The 25,804-nt window shown below is 40.0% G+C and overlaps 1 protein-coding gene across 1 annotated transcript; it reads left to right on the top strand.

Annotated features, from left to right (window-relative positions):
• Positions 1 to 6,768: 6,768 nt before the first annotated feature.
• Positions 6,769 to 24,864, top strand: LOC124874037 (mitofusin-1-like). Its single transcript, XM_047375183.1, has 18 exons — positions 6,769 to 6,927; positions 7,300 to 7,457; positions 7,562 to 7,697; positions 12,931 to 13,093; positions 14,904 to 15,028; positions 15,166 to 15,274; positions 16,058 to 16,165; positions 16,413 to 16,566; positions 16,803 to 16,870; positions 19,466 to 19,587; positions 19,867 to 19,993; positions 20,641 to 20,745; positions 21,193 to 21,295; positions 21,677 to 21,903; positions 21,991 to 22,170; positions 22,301 to 22,497; positions 22,679 to 22,813; positions 23,977 to 24,864. Exons 2-18 carry the CDS (start codon positions 7,310 to 7,312, stop codon positions 24,044 to 24,046), a joined length of 2,277 nt encoding a protein of 758 aa, XP_047231139.1. The 5' UTR covers positions 6,769 to 6,927; positions 7,300 to 7,309; the 3' UTR covers positions 24,047 to 24,864.
• Positions 24,865 to 25,804: the final 940 nt, after the last annotated feature.

The following is a 25,804-nucleotide window of genomic DNA, read 5'->3' on the forward strand; positions in this document are numbered from 1 at the left end:
TAATGACCAATATTAACAGAATAAAAAAAAGTTTTCAATTCATTTGAAAAGATGCAATATTTGCGCTACTTTTTATGTATTTTTTTCTTTTATTGTATGTTTATAGCTTGCAGTTATGTGCAGCACTTTGTTTCAGCTGTGGCTGTTTTAAAGCACTTTACGAATAAAGTTGGTATGGTTTTCTGCAGAATTGAATAGAAACCTATAGATTTCTTTGGACATGAGGGTAATTATTGGTTTTTTGTGCCCTTGCTGGTGTCAGAATCAACCTTAATATTTCAGTTTGTCTATTTTTTTAGCTGCTTAACTTACATAATTCTTTCTGTGTGGGGGGTAGATGGTAAAAGGCTGTTTTTTGTTACGTTTTTTATTTCATTTATATCCTTTGGAGCATTTTATTGTTTTTACGTCGTGTTGACTCCGTGATCAATTCATAATGCAGCTAAAAACATATTTGTACAGACAGGCTTTTATTAATGTGGAATTTATAAATTGGATGTTTATATTTGCTTTTCTTTTCTTATGCGTTTTGTGAAGCATTTTGTGATTTTATCTGTGAAAGGTGCTATACAAATAAAGTTTTAGCATGTGGTAAAAGGAAAGAACTTTATTCAGAGAAGGATGTCTGAATCACTCTTTTTATTTGCAGGAAGTAAATAACTTTTTGTATAAGGGAGATTCTCGTAGCTCGTGATGGTTAATAAGGTGACTCCAATAGCTATGACTTTAATTTTACATCGTCCCAATCAAGAGTCTGATATTTTGATAGTATATATTTCCTCCCAAACCCTCAGATATCTCCAACAAATGCTGTTTACAGATGTTTTCCCTCTTTTCGGATGCTTTCCACATGCAGTCAGTGGAGAGGTGATAATACCATGTGTCAGAGTTAGACAGTAGACTCACTGACAAACTCAGAGAAGGTATGCAATGAAGACACAAGCCAGTCAAAGTTATCATTGGCTGGCCATGGAGACAGTCCATTCTCTCAGAAAAGCTACCCTGTGTCACAGCCTTTTATTAAAGAAACAAAAAAAAAAAAACACTCATGGGTGTGGCTACACAGTTTCACAAATAGAAGTCCTACTGAATAAAACTGGTTCTGTCCAGATACTGATACAGCACACATGTCCACATCTGGCATTCAAGGATGCGAAGATTGGCTGGGGTGTGAACAGTACTCTTCCCAGAACACCCACGCAGACAAGTTCCTGCCCAGTCTGCATAGTAACCACCCTAATGCAACTCTAAGACAAGATGACAATTTTGTTAATAGTTCATAAAGGTACTTCAAAACTTAATGTGAAAAGTATTCAAACCACTTCAATCAAAGTTCACCAAACTAAATAAATGAAAATGCATTTTTATGGTAAATCATAAGGATAAAGAACCTTTTTAAACTAAACAATGATAATTTATGTACAAATCTTCCAACACCATGGTGTCCCAGTCAGAAGGAATAAAAAGATAAATTGCAAAATTACTGCAGACAAAGTTTCCTGGAACGTGCCGGTTTACGTTTTCTTGTCATCTGTGCTTCTAGTTTATTTTAAGTTTTAATTATAAAAGATATTTGTATTTCTAAGCATTTATTCATATATATGCGTCAGACAGCAGGTGATTTTCTAGATGTCCCAATCGCTTGGATCTAAAGTGCCTTAGATGAAATAACTGTGGCAGTCCTCTTGTACTTTCTGCAGATTTCACTGTGTTTTGGTGTTTTTCTCAGCTCTTCTTGTCACAAGGACATTGTCTGAAGGTTTTTCGGCTTAGACTGCTGGTGCAAATGTATTCATAGCAACCTGGTATGTGATACGGCCTCTACAATATTTTCAATTTTTTTGACACACATCTGAACTATTCACCTTGAAGTTATATATTCGTTTTTGAAATGTTCCCTTTAGGTGGTAAATTCTTATTAATTCTTAACAGTTTTCTTACATGCAAGGCAATTTGATGCAAAACAAGAATGACTGCATGCTTTTTTTGTGGAAAAGACTATTGCTTACACAAAAAGACAAACATTTTAATTGCATCAATGACACTACAATCAGGTTTACATATTGTCCCCCAGGATTTGTGCATTCATTGAGCCCTCCTCATATTTCATCAGGGTGCTTTACTGATAGCACAATACAAGACTGATGAAACTATTTACATTTTGAAATATGTAATTTTATCTATAAAACTATTTTTGGCCCCATATTTCCTAATGTTTGAGGCAACTTTGATGCACGGCAATCAAAGTTTGCCTTCAGATGCCAGGATGCATACCCTCTCAGAAGCTGGAAGCAATAAAATCCTGAATATCAGACAAAAGTATTTTTCACACGCAACTTAGCTCAAGTAATGTAGAAATATTACCTAAAATGCACAGTGTAAGTAAGCTCGTTTGTATAATTAACTAAATATTGTTAGGCTACAAAGTTCAAGTGTTTATTTCATTATGTTTTTTTGTGTTTTCCTTATATCCTACCGTCTTGCTTTATAATTTCTGCCGCTTATGATTGGTTGTTTTTCATTCAACCGAGCGTGGAATTTGCAAGGAATTCTCTGATTGGATGGTGTGGTTTATTTACATATGCTTTGTAAAGTTTTCGAATGTGAGCACAGAGCTGGGCCCCGTAGACACAGAGTGGAGAAATTTGACGAGGCACAAATGACACAACTGTTGTGAAAATAGCATAAACAATAAGATCATTTTCTTTGTTTCATAAAAGGACAATGCATATACAATGAGGAGAACAAGTATTTGATACACTGTCAATTTTGCAGGTTTTCCCTCTTGCAAAGCATTATCATAGGTACTCTTCAACTGTCAGTGGAATCTAAAACAAAAATCCAGAAATCACATTGTGTGATTTTTAAGTAATTTATTTGTATTTTCTTGCATGACATAAGTATTGGATACATTAAAAAAACAAAACTTAATATTTGGTACAGAAACCTTCGTGTGCAATTACCGATATCAGACATTTCTTGTAGTTCTTGACTAGGTTTGCACACACTGCAGCAGGGATTTTGGACCACTCCTCCATTCAGATCTTCTCCAGATCCTTCAGGTTCGGGGCTGTCGCTGGGCAATACGGACTTTCAGCTTCTTCTTCTGATTCATCTTCTGATACATGTCCTCATCCATCCTCCCCTCAATGTGGTGCAGTAGTCCTGTTCCCTTTGCAGAAAAGCATCCCCAAAGAATGATGTTTCCACCTCCATGCTTCATGGTAGGGATGGTGTTCCAGGGGTTGTACTCATCCTTCTTCTTCCTCCAAACACTGCGAGTGGAGTTTAGACCAAAATATTTGTCTCATCAGACCACGTGACCTTCTACCATTCCTCCTCTGGATTATCCAGACGGTCATTGGCAAACTTCAGATGGGCCTGGACATGCACTGGCTTGAGCAGGGGGACCATGTGTGCGCTGCAGGATTTTAATCCTGTAATGTGTTACTGATGGTCTTCTTTGAGACTGTGGTCCCAGCTCTCTTCAAGTCATTGACTAAGTCCTGCCATTTAGTTCCTCATAATCATTGATGCCCCACAAGGTGAGATCTTGCTTGGAGCCCCAGACTGAGTGAGATTGACCGTTATCTTGAACTTCTTTCATTTTTTATAATTGCGCCACAGTTGTTGCCTTCTCACCAAGCTGCTTGCCTATTGTCCTGTAGCCCATCCCAGCCTTGTGCAGGTCTACTATTCTATCCCTGATGTCCTTACACAGCTCTCTGGTCTTGGCCATTGTGGAGAGGTTGGAGTTCGTTTGATTGAGTGTGTGGACAGGTGTCTTTTATACAGGTAACAAGTTCAAACAGGTGCAGTTAATACAGGTAATGAGTGGAGAACAGGACAGCTTCTTAAAGAAGAACTAACAGGCCTGCGAGAGCCGGGATTCTTACTGGTTGTTAGGTGATCAAATATCATGCAATAAAATGCAAATTAATTACCTAAAAATCACCCAATATGCTTTTCTGGATTTTTGTTTTAGATTCCATCACTCACAGTTGAAGAGTACCTATGATACAAATTAAAGAACTTCGACATGCTTTGCAAGTGGGAAAATCTGCAAAATCAACAGTGTATACTTGTTCTTCCCACTGTACCTGTTTTATATTGGAAAGATAACCTTAAAATACATCTGTTGTGATCTACCTTAGAAAATAAATTTAATATAATAATCAGCTTCCCTGTCTAGGGCGCTGCGGAGGAGTCCTTGAAGGGGCTGGTCGGGGGCGCCCCTCCAAAGAGGGGAAATGCTGGAGCAGATCCCCAAATCAAATTCTGGTTCAAGCCCAAACATTTGGGGCTCCAATAAACCAAAGCACAAAAAATTAGGTAATTTATGTTTGGTCAATTTTTGTTTGTTATAACAATGCTTCTTGGCAATAAATCTTAAACCACTGAAAAACCTATTTGTTTGCCCTGAGATGGAATTACATTTGTACTGAGATGGAGCTGGTCTTTGATAAACCCCACTCTGCTTTTACATCACCCCAAGTGATAACAACAAGTGCTATTTTTCCAATAGGGGTCATACTATCCCACATCATCACACTGCCTCCACAAAAAGCAGCAATCAGCTTAGCATCTCTGCATCTTCTCTACTCTGTAAGCAGAAACTGAACTCCTTGCTGAACACCACCTACTATACGATCTGATACCAGCGCACATGTTACAGACACCAGAGAAGACCGACCTGAGGGTTAAGGGAAGTCATGGCAGGTCTCTTGGGAGCCCTATGAGACCAGAGATAGGCTTTGAGCAGTCTGTTCTAGATTTTCGGGGCAGAGATCTGTTGGCCACATACAGTGGTGGGGCCAGAGGGGGTCAAGGCCCCCTGTGGAATAACATTGGCCAACCAGATGCCCCGGCCCAGGAACATGTATAACACGGTAAGGAGGGTGAGCTCGGTAATCTGTATTAGGGAGAATTCGTCATGCACTGCAGAGGGCTGATCCAGCTGGTGAGTTGAACTAATTTGTTTAGCCTTAGATCTGAAAATCTGATGGTGTCTGTCAGTTATGTTGTTGGGTCTAATATGTTCGATTTCAAACGGATGCAAACTGTCTGTATGTATATTTACACCCTGCATACATGTGGTATTTTAGGTCTCATGCTGACTCCAGCTATCTGCGTTTCACCTGTGACGCACTGTTTACATGTTTGCAGAAGTTTAGCACCCAAGCGAAGCGAGGTATGTCATGTTATAGATTTATACTGTTATTAGGTTTACTTGTGAGGAACCTTTCATGATATACTATATTAAAGTATTTGGTTTTATGACTTGGAATCTGGTTAATTCGCATTTATTTTGCATTTTACGTTCTGAAGGCAGGACTGTGATGCAGTTTGTGAGTGATGTTAAGAACAGATGTAAACAAAGCGGTGAGAATCATCAGAAGCTGAGTTTGGATGCAGTTTATTTAGTATCTTTGAGAGTATACATCCATTAGGCTGGTGACTTTTGAAAACTATTCTATAAAGATAATTTGTTAATTAGGTTTGTGTTTCTGGGCATTTTCTGTTAGCTCCTTTTACTTAATAGAAGATATGGATGACGAAGATAAGTTTTTACCTTGAGATGTTGATTTTTATTATATTTAGTTGCCTTTTTCTAACTTGACCGCCACATTATAAGTGACTGAAACACAGGACTGAAGTAATGATAAAACGGTATATTTCATTTGTTACTGAATATAGTTTAGGCTACAAATAAAGGCCTTTGGGCCAATTAGGCTTACAATACAGCTTGTGGCTGTAATATTTTATGTAATCTACTATTATGGTGATGTTGTGATTACAATGAATTATACACAAATGTTTTATTGTTTATTCTGGTTTGTAGAACCACAAGCACCCGTACCTGGTACCTGAATCTGCTTATTAAAGAAACCGTAAAACATCATCTGGCCTGATCATTGACTTGGAGGTCATACAGGGATTAAACCAGTGTATGCTCTACGATCACCACCATAGTAAACTTGTCATTAATCTTAGAAATCACCATTACAGTTAATGCATTCAGTTTTGTTTAGAACCTTGTTTATCAAACACTATATGAGCATCCATTTATGTTTATTGTGAGGTTTTCACTGTGCTGGAAAGTTTTCTGATAATCTTGGATGCTCTGAAAAGGAGAAATAAATATCTACATTTGTCAGAGACTCTCTTCAGGGATTTTTTGGTGTCAAGAGCTCCTATGTGTAGGCGGTGAAACGTACATGCTGGAAAGACTTCTGGAGAACTTTAAATGTAAATTAAATTTGTTAAAACAAAAGACAAAAGTCTATTTTTGCAGTTCCTATTAATATTACTACATCACAGCATTTTTCAAAGTTAGTCCTTGGTTTTGATTTTGGTGTGCCACCCCAACATTTTTAATGTGAAACATTTCTGGGGGCGCCACTGGCCATATATCCAGAAAACCTTTGCAGATTGTCTCTGTGACATCACCTATTACTTGGCCTTCAATTTGGAGATATAACCAAAATGATCAAAATGTGCTTGATTTCGCAGAGCACCAGCTTGAAATCGCCCTGTCAGTCCAACGTTGCAGGCTAGGAGCACATTATTCACATAATTCAGCCTGCTGCTCATACAAATACGGAACCATTATAGGAGACATAAACAGGCTTTACAGCAGTATATCCTTTATTGCCAAGACGCGTTGTTATAACAAAGAATAAACTAGACCAAACAGACATTTCATTTCTCGTGCGACATGTCCTTGTCTCACAATGTCGTACTCTGATGGCTTTTATTTTTTAAACTTGTATGGAAGTTCTACTTCCGGTGGTTAGCTTTGCAACAGTGCTGGATACAAACAAGGTTAGACAGTTTGACAGCGACTGGGAGGAATTTGGGTGTTGTCAGCGCAGAACCTCTGTGTTAGTGTTATGTGAAGTGGACGCTGGCTTTGTTAGGACTGTGGTGAGGATATATTTGCTCTTCTTGCTGATGTTAGCACGGACCACATTGCGGCGCCGCTACTTTCACTAGCTAGCTTAACCCCTGCTAGCTAGCGGCTCGTTAAATATTACACTTAGAGTTTAGCAACTTGTCTGCAAGCAGCTGAGGAAGGAGAAATATATCCATCAGTTGGTAATTATTCACAATCTTTATTTTATCTGCATTTTAAGCGTCAGTTATGTTATAAATTTAATGACTATTAAATTGTGTTAAAGTTAGCTTGTGACGTTATGCTAGCCCTGATAGAATTTAGTCGAAAAAGTACGATGGTAGTTTGTATGTGCGCTGTCCATAGATAAAGACTATATACAGTCTGTCCTCTCGTGTCTCCAGATTGAGCACAATGGCTGCTGTTCCTCCACTCAGGCGGACAGATTCAGCTCGGGGAGAGTTTTCTCCTCTAAAGCACTTTGTTGTAGCCAAGAAGAAGATCAGCGATGTGTTTGAGCAGCTTCTCAACTACGTGAAAGAGACCTCAGAGTTTGTTGAAGGTGACAACATGTTCCCTTATCATTCTTTAATTTATTTAAGTTTGGACAAACCGTCATGTCCTTCATCTGTCCATTTGACTTTTTAAACTGTTATGTGCTGACAGACCTCCGTGGGAATAAAGCTCTGGAGACCATCGCCACTAAAGACCAGAAGTTGGAAATTCATACTTATGCCGACAAGCTTGCGGTCATTAAGGAGGTGCTGGCACGCAGGCACATGAAAGTGGCGTTTTTTGGCAGGTAAATTACAGCAGCCTGGGCAGTTGTTTCACTTTTACATTTCATATGGTAATATCCCCACACCCCTACAGTGTCTAGCAACAATAAATCATACGATAATAGTAAGTTTATATATATATATATATATATATATATATATAATATGATACATTCAGCAACCTCCACAGTTATTAGCACCCCTGGATCTAAGGATGATAAAAAAATAAAACCTTCCCAAACTCATTAAAGCAGAACTGCTAAGAGTAACATACTGAGCCTCTATAACAAATATCAGACACTGTTTACCTGCCAACCAGTAGTTTTGGAGACATGCCTGGAATAAACATGTTCTGTCCTACCAACACAAATGTAAATAATTGTCATTTGTTAAGCTCAATCGGGACTTTGACTGAAACAGTGTGCCTTGGTCAGATGAGGCTTGCGATTGAGCTTTCCAGCAACCGTTGTAAAACAAGGGCTGACTATGTGGAAAGCACCTCATTCCCCTTGTTTGGTATGATGAAGGATCTGTTTCTCTTACAAAGTCAGTGAGAATGTGAGAGTATATATACAGGAGTTGGACAATGACACTGAAACACCTGTCATTTTAGTGTGGGAGGTTTCATGGCTAAATTGGACCAGCCTGGTAGCCAGTCTTCATTGATTGCACATTGCACCAGTAAGAGCAGAGTGTGAAGGTTCAATTAGCAGGGTAAGAGCACAGTTTTGCTCAAAATATTGAAATGCACACAACATTATGGGTGACATACCAGAGATCAAAAGAGGACTAATTGTTGGTGCACGTCTTGCTGACGCATCTGTGACCAAGACAGCAAGTCTTTGTGATGTATCAAGAGCCACGGTATCCAGGGTAATGTCAGCATACCACCAAGAAGGACGAACCACATCCAACAGGATTAACTGTGGACGCAAGAGGAAGCTGTCTGAAAGGGATGTTCGAGTGTTAACCCGGATTGTATCCAAAAAACATAAAACCACGGCTGCCCAAATCACGGCAGAATTAAAAGTGCACCTCAATTCTCCTGTTTCCACCAGAACTGTCCGTCAGGAGCTCCACAGGGTCAATATACACGGCCGGGCTGCTATAGCCAAACCTTTGGTCACTTATGCCAATGACAAACGTCGATTTCAATGGTGCAAGGAGCGCAAATCTTGGGCCGTGGACAATGTGAAACATGTATTGTTCTCTGATGAGTCCACCTTTACTGTTTTCCCCACATCCGGGAGAGTTACAGTGTGGAGAAGCCCCAAAGAAGTGTACCACCCAGACTGTTGCATGCCCAGAGTGAAGCATGGGGGTGGATCAGTGATGGTTTGGGCTGCCATATCATGGCATTCCCTTGGCCCAATACTTGTGCTAGATGGGTGCTTCACTACCAAGGACTACTGAACCATTCTTGAGGACCATGTGAATCCAATGGTTCAAACATTGTATCCTGAAGGCGGTGCCGTGTATCAGGATGACAATGCACCAATACACACAGCAAGACTGGTGAAAGATTGGTTTGATGAACATGAAAGTGAAGTTGAACATCTCCCATGGCCTGCACAGTCACCAGATCTTAATATTATTGAGCCACTTTGGGGTGTTTTGGAGGAGCGAGTCAGGAAACGTTTTCCTCCACCAGTATCACGTAGTGACCTGGCCACTATCCTGCAAGAAGAATGGCTTAAAATCCCTCTGACCACTGTGCAGGACTTGTATATGTCATTCCCAAGATGAATTGACGCTGTATTGACTGCAAAAGGAGGCCCTACACCATACAAATAAATTATTGTGATCTAAAACCAGGTGTTTTGGTTTCATTGGCCAACCCCTGTATACAGGTCCTTCTCAAAATATTAGCATATTGTGATAAAGTTCATTATTTTCCATAATGTCATGATGAAAATTTAACATTCATATATTTTAGATTCATTGCACACTAACTGAAATATTTCAGGTCTTTTATTGTCTTAATACGGATGATTTTGGCATACAGCTCATGAAAACCCAAAATTCCTATCTCACAAAATTAGCATATCATTAAAAGGGTCTCTAAACGAGCTATGAACCTAATCATCTGAATCAACGAGTTAACTCTAAACACCTGCAAAAGATTCCTGAGGCCTTTAAAACTCCCAGCCTGGTTCATCACTCAAAACCCCAATCATGGGTAAGACTGCCGACCTGACTGCTGTCCAGAAGGCCACTATTGACACCCTCAAGCAAGAGGGTAAGACACAGATAGAAATTTCTGAATGAATAGGCTGTTCCCAGAGTGCTGTATCAAGGCACCTCAGTGGGAAGTCTGTGGGAAGGAAAAAGTGTGGCAGAAAACGCTGCACAACGAGAAGAGGTGACCGGACCCTGAGGAAGATTGTGGAGAAGGGCCGATTCCAGACCTTGGGGGACCTGCGGAAGCAGTGGACTGAGTCTGGAGTAGAAACATCCAGAGCCACCGTGCACAGGTGCACGGGCGTGTGCAGGAAATGGGCTACAGGTGCCGCATTCCCCAGACATGGGCTACAGACAAGCAGAACTGGACTGTTGCTCAGTGGTCCAAAGTACTTTTTTCGGATGAAAGCAAATTCTGCATGTCATTCGGAAATCAAGGTGCCAGAGTCTGGAGGAAGACTGGGGAGAAGGAAATGCCAAAATGCCACTGACTGTGTCAAGTACCCACAGTCAGTGAGGGTCTAGGGTGCCGTGTCAGCTGCTGGTGTTGGTCCACTGTGTTTTATCAAGGGCAGGGTCAATGCAGCTAGCTATCAGGAGATTTTGGAGCACTTCATGCTTCCATCTGCTGAAAAACTTTATGGAGATGAAGATTTCATTTTTCAGCACAACCTGGCACCTGCTCACAGTGCCAAAACCACTGGTAAATGGTTTACTGACCATGGTATCACTGTGCTCAATTGGCCTGCCAACTCTCCTGACCTGAACCCCATAGAGAATCTGTGGGATATTGTGAAGAGAACGTTGAGAGACTCAAGACCCAACACTCTGGATGAGCTAAAGGCCGCTATCGAAGCATCCTGGGCCTCCATAAGACCTCAGCAGTGCCACAGGCTGATTGCCTCCATGCCACGCCGCATTGAAGCAGTCATTTCTGCAAAAGGATTCCCGACCAAGTATTGAGTGCATAACTGTACATGATTATTTGAAAGTTGACGTTTTTTGTATTAAAAACACTTTTCTTTTATTGGTCGGATGAAATATGCTAATTTTGTGAGATAGGAATTTTGGGTTTTCATGAGCTGTATGCCAAAATCATCCGTATTAAGACAATAAAAGACCTGAAATATTTCAGTTAGTGTGCAATGAATCTAAAATATATGAATGTTAAATTTTAATCATGACATTATGGAAAAAAATGAACTTTATCACAATATGCTAATATTTTGAGAAGGACCTGTATATATATATACAGGTCCATATACATATACATATAGGGGTTGGCCAATGAAACCAATATATATATATGAGAAACTGAAAATTGGGGGGCATAATCAGGTCTCATAGCAGGATGATAATCCAAAACCTATAGCCAAATTAATAGGGAAATGCTTCACCAGGCACACAATTAACCTTCTTCCAGGGTCATCTCATTCATAGACTTAAATCCAATAGAAAATATGCAGGTTCTGTTAAATAACAGTGCTAAAGAGGACCCAGGACTCTAGACAATCACATTCTTCAACTTTGTGAAATGACCTGGGTGAAATTACTGATTATTAAGGCTATCATTTTGAAGATATTAGTAAAAGTGTATTTGTGCCACCATAACCTAAAAGATAATAAATTATAAAGGGTATCTAAAGGTCAAAGCCAACCCCCTACGCTCTCTGTGGTCACAAACAGGAGACATGCACACCTTTTTTTTTCTCTAACTGCTATGGCATTATCAGAATAATATCTGGTTAAATGCGCTTCACTTTGGATTTCGAGTGTGTTAAAGGGAACATATCATGCAAAATCCACCTTTTTAGCCTTTAAATACATTTTGTTGTGTACTTGGAGTCTGTAGGGGTGCAGAAAAGTGGAATTTAGTCTCTTGGGTCATGTTTTTCAGTTCGTTTAGTTTTCTCTATCATCTGTAACGGTTGCCCAACTGTTACGTCACAGTATTTGCTGCAGAACAGCTAAATAAGGTCATGGACTTCTGGCTGATCAGTTCGCGTATCCGCCATGTTTATTTCTCACTCCTATTTTGTAGTCCAAGCTTAAGTATGCGTACGCTGAGAGAGGATAGGTTCGGTTGTTGGGTGTATTAACCCACACAATTCATTACACCGTCCCCCAGCATCAAAACCTCTTCGAAGTGCCTGTTTAAATTTATTTTTCATGGAAATGTTCCCACATCAGTGGGGAAATTCCCATTCCCCCCACTTCAAGGATGAGTTCCTTCAGCAACCGCCGCCAGTTTCAAGAAGGATTTGCTGAAAGACTTCATCTGATTAAGGGGTCAGTTCCTTCTGTCTATGGAAACGACAGACACAGTGAAGTGGTAAGCTGCAAATAACGCTAAAATGACGACAAACTTTATTTTAGACGTGAATTTATTGTGTGTTGATAATGTAATGATGTCCTGGCCATTGTTTTGATAGCAGTAGCATCGTGCCTTCTGCTTATGTTAGAGCTGTGTGCAGATTTAAGCTCCTTAAGGACAGAACCGTACTGCATGTTTTGAATATTATTATTACCGGTACATAAACAGTTTTGCATTGTTTTTGTGTTATTCCTGGGGCACTAGATCATTGTTATCAAACTACAACAATGGCCGAACAGGTCAAAGTGGAACGTTCTTTGATCTGGAGGTGGGCGGGGTTTAAAGTGCCTCACTAGCATTTAAAGAGACAGCACCCAAACGAGTTGCTTTCAGACGCACCTCAGAAAAGGTGTAATTGAGAAGCCTGTGGAGCTACAATAACAAGGAGTTCAGACTAAAGAATTGCAGTTCCACTTTATATAGACCACAACTGGATGATTTAAGTGTGAAAGGATTTAAAAGCATGATATGTCCCTTTTTAAGTGAAACCATATTTACTGCAAAGCAAAGAATTTTGCATCCAAAACACATGAATATTGTGCCAAAATAGCAGAAATGTCAGCCATGTAAATACAGAAAACGTTTAATTGAGTGCTATTCTCAGCCTGTGTCAGATATGGATGTTTTTTTTTAAGTAATTTGTGTGTCTGTAAGGTGGTTGGCTCTATGGTGAGCCTGTGTGTGCTTTATTTCCCTTTTAGGACTAGTAATGGTAAAAGCACAGTGGTCAATGCCATGCTGAGAGATCGCGTCCTGCCCAGCGGGATCGGCCACACCACCAACTGCTTCCTGAGTGTGGAGGGCACCGATGAAGACAAGGCCTACCTCAAAACTGAGGGCTCTGAAGAGGAGAAGAGCATTAAAGTAAACATTATCTTAGCTTTTGTTTTAATTTCCATCAGTATTTTTTTGTTACAGAAAATATACCGAATCCTCATCACATTTTACAACATCAGAACTATATTATGTAAACTAAAAGCCAGGTTTAACACAAATCCACTTCATAATTCTTTTATTCTAAAGTGATTTGATCTGCTGCTATTTTTGGTTTTCAGACAGTTACAAATCTAGTGTATGTTGGGAAATCTAAGTTACATGGTGCCTTTTTATTTTGTTCATGAGGGTTCAGCATCAGGCCAAGTAAAGTCAAAGGGGCAGGAAAAATGTGGATTGACTACTGGTTTGCTGTTGTGAAAGAGTTAGTAACAAAGTAGGTCAGACTGTTGAAAGCAGTCTGATTGAATTTGTTCTTCACCTTGATAAGAGGCGAGGCCTTATTGATTCTTCTCCTAATGGCAGGTTTAGGAGTTTTCTAAATTTCATTTCTCCCATAAAAAAGGACTTATGCTAGTTTTTTTTTAAATCAAGTAGTAAAAAAAACTAAATAACATGGGAAAAATGTGATATAAATGCTTTGGTTTTACATCATCCTTGAACATTTTCACGCCAGAATGCCATTTTTCTACCATTTCGAAGATCAGCAACAGAGTCTCTCATGATCTCATTATTATCTCTCCCTTTGTCCTTGGACACCAAACATTATGAATCTCAACATGCCTGAAAACATGTAAAGCAAGCTAAGGCTGCCTGTATGAGTGCTGACGGCGGTGAAGGATGTTTGCTGTGTGTCAGATGTCTAAGTTGAAAACACAAACAATACCATCTCTTCTGTCCTTCAGTCTAGAACAGTGGACATGACATGGAGTCATCACCACAAAGAAAAAGCATCTTATAAAGTCCGATTTTTTTTCTGGCCTTTTAAATATTTAAATTTGTGTTTTTAAAAAAAAAATGTTGCAGCCCTCGATGAACTATAATATTGTGGGTTTAATCATGGTACCTAAACCTCACCCATTGTGTTGCAATGAAAATCCCTGCGCCGGTCAGTTGTGGTAAAGAGAGCTGAGCTGAAAAGCAAAGCTCTCATTTTACCGGTTAAGTCTACATTCCTACCCTCACCTATGGGGATGAATTTTGGGTCACGACCGAAAGAACGAGATCCCGGATACAAGCGGCTGAAATGAGCTTCCTCCGCAGGGTGGCCGGGCGCTCCCTTAGAGATAGGGTGAGGAGCTCGGGAGTAGAGCCGCTGCTCCTCCACATCAAGAAGAGTCATTTTAGGTGACTCGGGCATCTGTTTCGAACGCCTCCCTGGAGGAGTTCCAGGCACGTCCCACCGGTAGGAGGCCCAGGGGATGGCCCAGGACACGCTGGAGGGACTATGTCTCTCGGCTGGCCTGGGAACGCCTTGGGCTCCCCCTGGAGGAGGTGTCTGGAGAGAGGGACGTCTGGGTGTCTCTGCTGCCCCTGCGACCCGGTCACGGATAAGCAGAAGATGACGACAACGACGATCTAAAACAGCTAAAATGTAATTTAAAGTTTGCTCTATTAGCAGAGATGCACCGATTAGGCTTTTCGTGGGCAATACCAACTTCCAGTTTGCTTTGGGCTTAACAAGTTTACCATTTGTCAATGGATTTACAGACCATTAAAAATGTTATATGCATGTATTAAACAGACAAAAAGAAGTTTCTCCCTCTGTGTTTGAGCCGCTGGTTATTGGTCACTTGCTGCTTTGAATCCCTGTTGAGAATTGAATATTTTATCATGGGTTCCTTACCTGAACATTAGTGAAACACGTTTATTGTCAACATTCCTACCATCCCATTTGCAGACTGTAAACCAGCTGGCTCACGCGCTTCACATGGATGAAAGCCTGGATGCCGGCTGTCTCGTCCGGGTGTTCTGGCCAAAGACCAAATGTGCTCTGCTTCGAGACGACCTGGTCCTCGTGGACAGGTAACCATACAATCACACCTGGAAACTTTACATAATTGTTGCAAAAATAGTTTATTTTACAGTTTTGTAATGTAATAATTAGCATTTTATTGCCATGTTTGAACATTGATTTTATTTGATATTTTTTCACCCTCTAGCCCAGGGACAGATGTCACTACACAGCTGGACAGCTGGATTGACAAGTTTTGCCTGGATGCTGACGTCTTTGTGCTGGTGGCGAACTCTGAGTCGACGCTCATGAACACGGTAACATGTCACACCCGTGTCGTGTGCGATTTGTACATTAGCTCTCTATCTGCTTTCATTCTGCCTGAGGCATTAGGCCGGAAGCTTTAAATTCTTTCATCCATTATAAAACCTTTTGCATAACTCGTCATTCCTGTGTTTAGCTAGTGCCACCTCTAATAAATCTGCCTTGTCGCCGTGAGATATGCCAGATTGGTGTCCTTAGCAAAAAAGCAGTGCTGTGCTGAAGGTTTAACTGATGTATGCTTTGTTGTTGCTTCATTGGACAAATGTGTGTTTAATGATTTGAAACAAATATAAAAAATACAGAATTAACTCAGGTATTATTTAGAAAAAAATATTATTAAAAGCTACTTTTGCCATACATTTTTATTGCTTTTGATACTCATTTAGGGTTCACCTTGAACAAACCAGGTTCAGTTTTTTCAGGCACTTGTGTGAACTAAAGAGGCCAGTGTTGATGCTTCCTGTCCTGAGCTGGTTAGATTGCAGTCGGCTGTCTCTGCACAGTTTCAGAAAGGCCCCACTCCTCTGTATGCGTTCAGGCATTAATGCAACGTGAAGCTGAACACAGTCGGCCACGGAGCTCCTTCATTACGCTGCTGCTCTTAAAGAGAAAGCAAACTCACATTCCCTTAGGCTGTCCAGTGAAAATGAAACAAACGCTTCTGTTGACTGAGAGAAAGCTGCATACCGCATAAACCTGAGCATTTCTGATTGCTGTGAACTGCTTTATGATTTGTTTACTATAACAACTATAACGTAACACTTCTTTCCATCCAGGAAAAGCAGTTTTTCCACAAAGTGAATGAACGTCTCTCAAAGCCCAACATCTTCATCCTCAACAATCGCTGGGACGCCTCTGCTAATGAACCAGAGTACATGGAGGACGTGAGTTAAAACCCCTGCTGCAGCCCCCATGTCAGAAACGTCTGTAAACAATCAAATACATTTTAGATTAAATTAAACACATTATTGTTGGTCAGAAAAATAGGTCCATAAATGCATTGATATAAACATTAAAATCATAACTGCTTCGGTATTATGAACAGAGTTTATTATATAATATCCATATTTTTTTGTAAAGTCACAGTGAAAATGAACCTTTTAATATTATTACACCTCTTTATTTGTGCAGGTGAGGAAGCAGCACACGGATCGCTGTGTGAACTTTCTGGTGGAGGAGCTAAAAGTTGTCGACCGTGACCAGGCACCCAGCCACATTTTCTTTATCTCTGCAAAAGAGGTGCTCAACTCCCGAATGCAGCGTGCACAGGGCATGCCTGAAACAGGTGGGCGTCGAAAGTATAAAATATAGGAAGATGACTTAGTTTTTTCATGTATTTGTTTTTATTTACTCACTGGAAATATTTAGAAAGCAAGTAAATGTGTTCTACATTAAATGTCAGAATTTAGAATAACAATAAACATGGTTGAATGTTTTTAAAGTTTTAAATAATCAACATTTTAGATACAGTCTCTAAATAGAGTTTAACATTATGTCTCTTGTTGTACTTTACTCCTACAGGTGGCGCTCTGGCTGAGGGTTTCCAAGAGAGACTAAAGGAGTTCCAGAGTTTTGAGAGGAGGTTTGAGGTATACCGACGACTGTATGTTAAGAATATAGCAGCAGGCTGTGGTACTTTATGTTTTAATAATAACTTATTACCAGTAAGGCAGGGTCCAAAGTATGATGATTGTTACAGACTAACTTCTGCTTTAATGATGAAAACATTTATAACAGTTTCCTGTCTCTCTGTAGCTACACAGAGAGGGAACATTAGTTTAGAAAACAATAAATTAATGACTTGAAGCTATTTGAGCTATTTTTGTTGTGAGAAAATAATAGAATCGTTGGTAGTAATCTTAAATCAACTGGTCTGTGTGACCAACTCACTGACAGTCAATTTTAACTCTCATGATCAAATATGGCCTACAAATGTTAAGCGGTGTCTGAAGAGCCGCCAGCTGTCACCTTTTCCTCACCAACCGTTGAGAACCACGTAGGAACCGTGTTAACACCTGCAGCGCACTTTCCTTTCATTATCGGACTCATGCCTGCATCAAATTTTTCTTGATGCAATTCAAGAAATGACAAAGTTGAGTGTTTTCCGTCATACAGTGGAGCATATGTTATCGCCACAGGTGCATAATGTGAAGCTGATACTGGGATATCTATAAGCCTGTGTGAGTATTTTCAAACGTGACCATTTTTTATGGCAATAGGTTTTCAAGGAAATATTCCCCAACAAAAATAATAATCTCCATGATGAAATAAAACCACTTTAAGAAATTTTATCTTTTAACAGCTTTTCTTCACCATGTTTGCCTAGTAAAAAGGTTGCTGTGCAAATAACAGAAAAATAGCAACACAAGGCCTCAAAACAATGAGAGCTGTTTTAGGAAGTCTAAAACTTCCCTCCTGTAGTGTTCATTTCCCCACCAATGCTGTTCCAGTGCTTAACCAGAGCTTGTCCTAGAACCAGTGATGTTTTCCACATGCAGAGAGCCAGCTCAGAGTCACATCATTGTGTTGCTGTAAACTTAGTTAAATGTTTGAACCCGCTTCTGTTTCTTCAGATTGTTTTCTGGAGGAATGCAGTGCAGAGGAAGCATATTAAAAACACAGCTCCTTTTTGTTTATGTCGGTATCCCTACAGACAGATGTCATAATGTCAGCTGGTTTAAACTACAAGCCGCACCAGGAAGCTGTTCTGTGATCGGGAATAACAGCACTGGAAACTTTGAGAAAAACGCTGGATTTGCATCAGCGTTTATTATCTGTTAAAGAACTCAGTCAGAAATTGCATTTATGGATTGAGCAGAAAATATTATGTCACTGTCATTGATCTACTTACTACTAACTTAGTGAAGGGATTATAAAAATCACATAAAGATAGTCAACAGCAAGTGGTGCTCATTGTTTTTATTTGATCTTTTTATTTTGTCTTAAGTTAGGCAGATAAAAAGCTAAATGGCTAACTCTGAGCTGCTAAACATGGCGTTTGACTAGCAAATATTTTGGTTGGTGGTTTCCTCTCCTTCAACCCATCTCCAGCTCTTGAGGAAAGTAGTTCTTTTATTCGGTTCTGTTTATCTGTGCTACATTTAAATCTTACAGTGCTGGAAATGCAACGAAGTGGTGGTCAGCAAACACTAGCACCAGTTTGGCCCTGAACTGGTCTGATACTAAAAAACCTCCTGGTCAGTTTTTTTATTTTTTATTGTTTCATTTCAAGCAGGCCCCCATAGGGCCCTTTAGATCTGTGCCTGTCCTTCAACCTGCGTCTTCATTGCTGAAGTCTAGATTCACTTAGGTGAGGTGAATATTTATTTGGACTCATTTGGCATTTGTTTGCATTTTTGAGTTTAATATTTAAATTTTATTTCATCTTATTGGAACATTTAGCGTTTTAGCAGAACACTTAACTATATTTTTTATAGAAATTTGTCAAACTGTGTAGAAGTTTGAAAAAGTTAGTAATTGTTGATTTTAACTAAACTACAGCTTCTCTGTTAAGCTAAAAATATCTAAATCAGGACATCAGTTACCATTTTTCCATACAGTAATCAGTTGTAAACAGCGAGCAGCAGCAAAGGTTACCTGCTTTTAATGTCTACATGCATCCTATTTTTTAAGTTGGTGTGAATAAAAATGTTTCTAATTCTGAATCATATTTGATTTATTCATCCCTGACATCAGACTGGTCGAATAAAAATTGAAAGTAACTTTTCCTCCAGTTTAGTTTAAACTAATATCCTGTTAGGAAGGGATGAGCTTCCTCCTGTTGCTTTAAATGTAATATCAAGCCAATGGTTACATTTTTTTTATGCCCATATATTTATACACACAGCAGATTTAAAGGACACAATATTCCTGTTTTGACATGTTTCAGTTTCTTAAATATAATTTCTGTCTTGTCTTCAGTTTCTATTATTTCTTTACTTTTCTGTGGCTAAGCCAACACACAAGTGTGACCCTTTGAACGTGGGCTGTGAGACACAAGGTACACACTCTGCTGCTGTCGTTTTCACGCCCGTGTCTCCGTTTCCTTTCCTTTTATCCTCCGTTAAAAGCAGCAGGTGTCTATTTTGTCCTGTTTGTCCCTGCACCGCGTGCTAACCCGTGCGGGCGGTCCGGCAGCACCCACTGTAACCGTCACAGTAAACTTGTGTGTTATGGCCTCGCAGGAGTGTATCTCGCAGTCAGCAGTGAAAACAAAGTTTGAGCAGCACACTATCAGGGCCAAGCAGATCACAGAAAAAGTCAAGACCATCATGGACGCCATCAACATTGAAGCAGCGGAGAAGCGGTGAGCATCTTTGTACACGCATGTCTTCCACTCTTACGTTTTTTAATTATAGTTAATAACAAACCAATATTGTCTTTTTATCAATGTCTTGAAGGGTTAAACAGGTAAACTAGATAATATAAATCTTTTGAGTCAAGTTAAACATGATTAGATTAAATAATTGTGAATTACTATTAGTAGTGAAAAACTACTAAATGTAGTTTGTAAATGTAAATAACACTGTTTGTGCATTTATTTAACTGTTTGCTTGTGTCTCTTTTTGGTGGGATGGGCTGTCAGAGTGGCGGCACTGGAGGACAGAGAATACCAGATGGACCGGCTAGAGTTTGTCAAGAATCAGCTCAACTTACTGATTGAAGAAATAAAGAAGAGGATCAAAGCTATCAGTGATGATGTGGAGTCCAAGGTAACGCGACGTCCTAACTGTACCACATTAGGAACTGTCTGTCTATGCTATTGACAGTGATCAAGACTCTGTTTATCATCTTTGTAGGAACGGCTAAATCATTCATTCAGTATGTTTTGGGATCTTTATTTTAAAGTGGTCAGTCATCATCGTCACCTCAGTGCTGTCTTAAATAAAAAGGTTGTAGCGTTAGATGTTTTCCTACTGACTAGTTACTGTATGGACATCGGTGGTTGGTACATTCGGCCCAGCAAGGAATACAGCAGCCATACGCAGTTGCTACTCTCATTCAGAATATGAGATCATTGTGTGTGTGTTTTTATTACTTTGGCTTTTGTGCCATGACACACAATAAGTAGACTGAGCTACTCTCTAAAGCAGTCCACACCAAACTAATGCAAGAATTGCTGGTAATAATGACAAACAGTAGGTAAAAGACCTAACTTCTAGGTTTTAATCAGTAGTGCTCAGGTTTAAAGTTCCCATTGATCACATACAGCAGTAGGCATGTGAAGCATATGGCTATATATGGGGCAGTTGGTGTATTCCATCTATATACCTAATATTCCTTTGCGACGTCTGATGGAGTTTGAACACCTGTAAACATGCTGTCATAAGACTTCTGAACCTCTTTGTGTTTCACTCAGGTGTCCATCGCTATGGGAGAGGAGATCAACCGTCTTCATGTGATTGTTGACGAGTTCCACGCCGATTTCCATCCTTCACCTCAAGTCCTCAAGATCTACAAGTCTGTAAGTAAAACGCTGTCCTCAACAAACTGACTGCTAACCAATAAGAAGAGGATTTTGGAAGTGTAATTGTCAAATTTTGGAGATGGATTATGTCAACAATAACTGCATCATCACAGCTGTTTATACTATGCTATCAGTGGACGACTGCATAACCTCTTGTAATCATTTCTCCAACATTAGAATCATGTCAAATTTATAAACTTTAGCCTCTTTGAGAGTTTTCTGCAGAATTTCTGTCATTTATACTTGTAGCTTGATTTGACGATGCCAATATAATTTTGCAGCTTTAAGGAGTCAAATCTGATAGAATAGAGAGATCAAATAGGGAGAGGGACTCAATCCGTCATGTGTAAGCTGTGTAACTCGTTTGAGCTCTTTGTTTTGATACAGGTGGGATCAGAAAAGTGTCTCTCTTCTTGCTGACCTGAACTTTTTTGTTGTTGGCAGGATCTTCTAGCGCATGTGGAGCAAGGGATGGGAAAGAACCTGGCCTTCCGCTGCTCCAATGCCATCAACGCCTCTGTCCAGTCTTCTCAGGAATACATGATGGGTAACTGACTACTGAGATAACAAGAAGAGTCTCCAAGTGTTTATCTAAATAAATGTAAAAATGACTGCAGTGAATATCTTTCTTACCTGATCATTTAGTAAGACCAAATCTAATCAGAAGCATTTGCTCACTTGAGTATGCTATATTTATCTTCGCTGAATGCCATCATCCCATGCTTCATGGTGCCACACATGCGTCACTGTTTCAGACATGCATGCAGGCTGTTCTCTGTGACATTGATGCAGGTAAACTGCAGTCTTTGATGAAATCTTTAGGGCACTGTTAGGAAACTATGATATGAAGATAAGCAGCTATGTGTAAATATAATTTTATCGAATGCTAATGTTTACCTATTGTTTTTTTATGTGTGTAACATTTAAGAGAGCATGGTGCCACTGCTTCCCTCTACGGCCCAGAGCCAAATCCACATGCTGGGTCCCAACAGGACGTTCGACCTGAGCTATGACCTAAACTGCGCTGCCATTTGCAGTGACTTCCAGGAAAACATAGAGTTCCAGTTCTCGTTGGGCTGGAAAGCTTTAGTGCACCGTTACCTGGGTTCTGTTAATGCACAGAAGGCTCTCAGACTAGTAGATCCGAACTTCCAGGTACCTACTGAGATGGACTTCATGAAATTTCATGCTCTAATTTTGGAGATAAACCAGCCTAAAGTTGAAAACCGTGTTATTCTACAGAACTCTAGATCTATAGTTCCTGTAGCCCAAACGCCTTCGTCTGGGCCCCCATCCATCGCTGCGCCGCCCAGCAACGAGACGGCCCTCATGACCCAGGAAGATCTGATGGTAGCCATGGCAACTAACTTGGCATCCCTCACTTCCCGAACCTCAATGAGCGTCATCGTTGTTGGAGGAGTGGTACGTTCTTCCCAACACTGTGTTCATGAACCTTCAAGCATCACAGTAGCCGCTACAGAACAGAACACCCTCTTATTCAATAACTATTAGTCCTAAAGGTTCAGACTCTTCTTTTTTTTTTTCTCTCAAGATGTGGAAAACAATTGGCTGGAGGATCATTGCCCTGTCGGTTTCACTCTATGGCCTACTGTACTTTTACGAGAGGCTCACCTGGACCACAAAAGCAAAAGAGCGTGCTCTGAAGCGTCAGTTTGTGGAGTTCGCTTCTGAGAAACTGCAGCTCATCGTCAGCTTTACCAGTGCGAGCTGCAGCCACCAGGTCCAACAGTAAGTCCTAATGATGAACCTTTTGAGTATTATTTGTGATTTGAGATCACTTTACAAATGTTTTGTTTTGCTTTGTTGAGTACATGCAAAGATTATACGCAGAGTTTTAATTTGCATTGTTGAAAAAAAATCTAGCCTGTTTCCCTGATCGTGACTTCATCTGTGCTGTCTGTGTTTGCAGGGAGATGGCCACGACATTCGCTCGGCTCTGTCAGCAGGTGGATCAGACAGAGAAGGACCTCGAGGCGAACATCTGTACACTGACAGCCAACATAGATCAGCTGGAGACCGTTCAGAGCTGCTCCAAGACCCTGCGGTGAGTTCTGGACCCATTCTCTTGGGGGCAGGAATAACGGGAATAGTTTGAAACTCGTCAGATAATTCAGCAGTGCCTTGCAAAAGTAATTATACCCTCAAACAACCATAAAATTTAATGTATTTAATGTGAATCTGAAGTGATAGACCAGCATGAAGTCATGCATAATTGTGGAAAATAAATATTGTTTTTACCATACATCCGTGTGCCGTGCTTCGATATTCAGCCTCCCTGAGTTAAAACCTTGTAGAACCACTTGTTTCTACAGTCTTTGCACATCTACAGATGGAAACTCATGCATATTTTTTGCTACGTAGCTCAAGCTTAGTAAAACTGGATATAGAGAATCTAGTAACTTTAATTTTTGAAAGCTTGCTTCAGATTCTCAAATGGGTTTTGGTCTGTGCTTTGACTGGGCCATCGTAGCACATAAATATGCTTTAGAGCTCTGGCTGTATGTTTATGTTGAGTGATCTGCTTGTAAGGAAGATTTTCTTTTGTGTTTGACTCCATCAGTTTGCTCATCAGCTTCCCTTTCCCTGGTGAAGAAAAGCATCCCCACAGGATGCTGCTGCCACCACCATGTGTCACCCTGGTGATGGGGTGTGACCTACATGGCTTTTGGGAAACTTGTGTGGCTTTCTTTTGATAACGATCTTCTTGCCACTCTTCCATAAAGTCCAGATTTGTGGAATATAAAAATAATAGTTGTCTTACTGGAACTGTGGATCTCCACAACTCTAGAGATACCATGAGCCTCTGATGTGTTTCTGTGAGGAATACAGCTTTATTCTTGATCTGTCCGGTGTGTTCCTTGGTCTTCAGGATGCTGTTTGTACGTTAATGTTCTCTAATAAACATCTGAGACCTTAACTCAACTGTTGTATTAATACTGAGATTACACCATACTTGTCAGATTTTCATTAGTGGAAAAACCTCGAGTTTCTAACACTATTCAATTTTGTGCTACCTCTTGTTGGTTTATCACAGCCATAAAATATATTGAAGTTGGTAGTTTTAACATAAATGTTAAAGTTGCTGTGGATATGTTTGCAAGGCACTCGTTTTGCTCAGAAGCTCTAACCAGCTCTGCCTCAGCCTTCTCTCAAAAACTGCCTTGGTAAATTTGGTTCTTGTTTTACTCGTCTTTATTTTCTGTGCAGGCATAAAGCGACAGAGCTGGAGGTACAACTGGAGGAATTTACCAAGCAGTACCTGGAGCCTCAGCAGTGAAGCCGCTTCTCTTCATCGTTCCGTAACCTGGCTCTTATGGAGTCGTCCTGCTACACAATGCCTACTGCTGATGGTGGTGCTGGAAACTCTGAGAGTCAACCGGTCCAAAACATGGAAATCTGTCTGCATGTGACCGGGAGGAAAATTCATCCTTGTCGCCATTGTTGAACAAATGTACCTAAAATGTTTCTCAGATATGACGTTTTTTTGTTGCTCAGAAAGTCTTTGCTAATTTTGTAGATGTCACAGGAAAAATTTAATATTTTTCCAGTTCTTAATCCAGCCAGGAACACATCACAAAAACGCAGTTAAATACAGAAGAAAAAGCAAAATCAGCCTGTGGTTGTGAATGAACCCTCCACCAGGGGGCAGCATGTATTGGTCAAAATGCCAGGTGTTTGATGCCGCCTTGTGACACTAACCTGCTGTGACTTTAATTGTGGAAACGCCTTTTTTATTCTGTTAAGACAATGAAGTCTTTTGTGGACATGTCTGTTCAGATGGGATCAGCTGTAAGTGGAAAAAAAAATGAATATGTAATATTAAAACAAAACTGTAAGCAAATAGTTAAACATACTGAGTGGAATCGTGAGGAGGAAGAAAAGCATGTACTGTAGTTAAATTTCTACTTTCTAACAATCCAAACCGTATAAATCAAATACATCAGATATTTTATAATCTATTTTATTTATACATAGTACAATGGGCTGGCAGTTACACATCACTGAATTTTGTAAATTTGTTTTGCGTTTTCCTCAAATGTGAGTTCAAATACTTTGAGATTTGCCAGATTGCATTAAACCTGAAATGATCTAAAACCTGAGTGTTTTTATTCATGTTTTTATTAAAGATTCAAGATTAGGTTTCAGGGCAGTGCTATTCAACACTCCAATTTCAGCAACATTTCAGATTTGTGCACCCTCGTTTATATTTCAAAAGGGAAAAGGCTGTGTAACAAATAACATGGGATCTTTCAAGTTGCAGTTACACTTTTGAAAGGTGTAGCATTTTGTCTACAGCAGCTAGCTACAGTTAAACAACATATTTGTTGTTGCTGTAAAACACTTTACATTGCCCTACATAATTATTGGCATCTCTGGTAAAGGTGTATTCAAAAGCCATAACACTAATTTCTACAGAGATTCTCATATCTATAACAAATTAACCTGACCTGGAATTGGATCCGGCAGAGACTGTACTTTTTGAGGACCCTGAGAAATGTCCCTTCTGTACCGCATCTCATCCTGGTACACCATCCGCAACATGGCAGGAGCTGAGAAGACCAGTGAACAATCCTACCCTCCAGGGTTTAGTTCAGGGCTGCTGCAGGAACACAGCTCTGAACATAATCTCCAGAGACTCGTTCGCACGCTCTTCATGCACTTTTTAAACTGCTGCCATCAGGCAAAACAGTAGTTTTAACATCAAAAGCAGAACAGTTTAGTACCTAAAATTAATACGCAGAGCTCCTCATAGGATGATGCACTATTTTATCTATTTTTGTGTTATCAGATACATTTTACACTAATCTCGAATGATCCCAGGATAAAGCTGTCCTGTTTTGTTGCACATTATTTGCTTGGCAATGAAATGAGAATAAACTGATTTGACTTTGATTTTGGGACCACAGCTGCAGTCTTCTGCCAGTTTTAGACCTTGGGTCTTTGTGAAGCCTTGTATGTCGAGACTTACTTTACATGTGAGCAGTTTGTTTTGTAGCCATTTATCAATTTATGAAAATCAGCACATTACTTACTT

The sequence above is a fragment of the Girardinichthys multiradiatus genome, chromosome 9 (assembly GCF_021462225.1).
Source record: "Girardinichthys multiradiatus isolate DD_20200921_A chromosome 9, DD_fGirMul_XY1, whole genome shotgun sequence".
Taxonomy (NCBI): Eukaryota; Metazoa; Chordata; class Actinopteri; order Cyprinodontiformes; family Goodeidae; genus Girardinichthys; species Girardinichthys multiradiatus.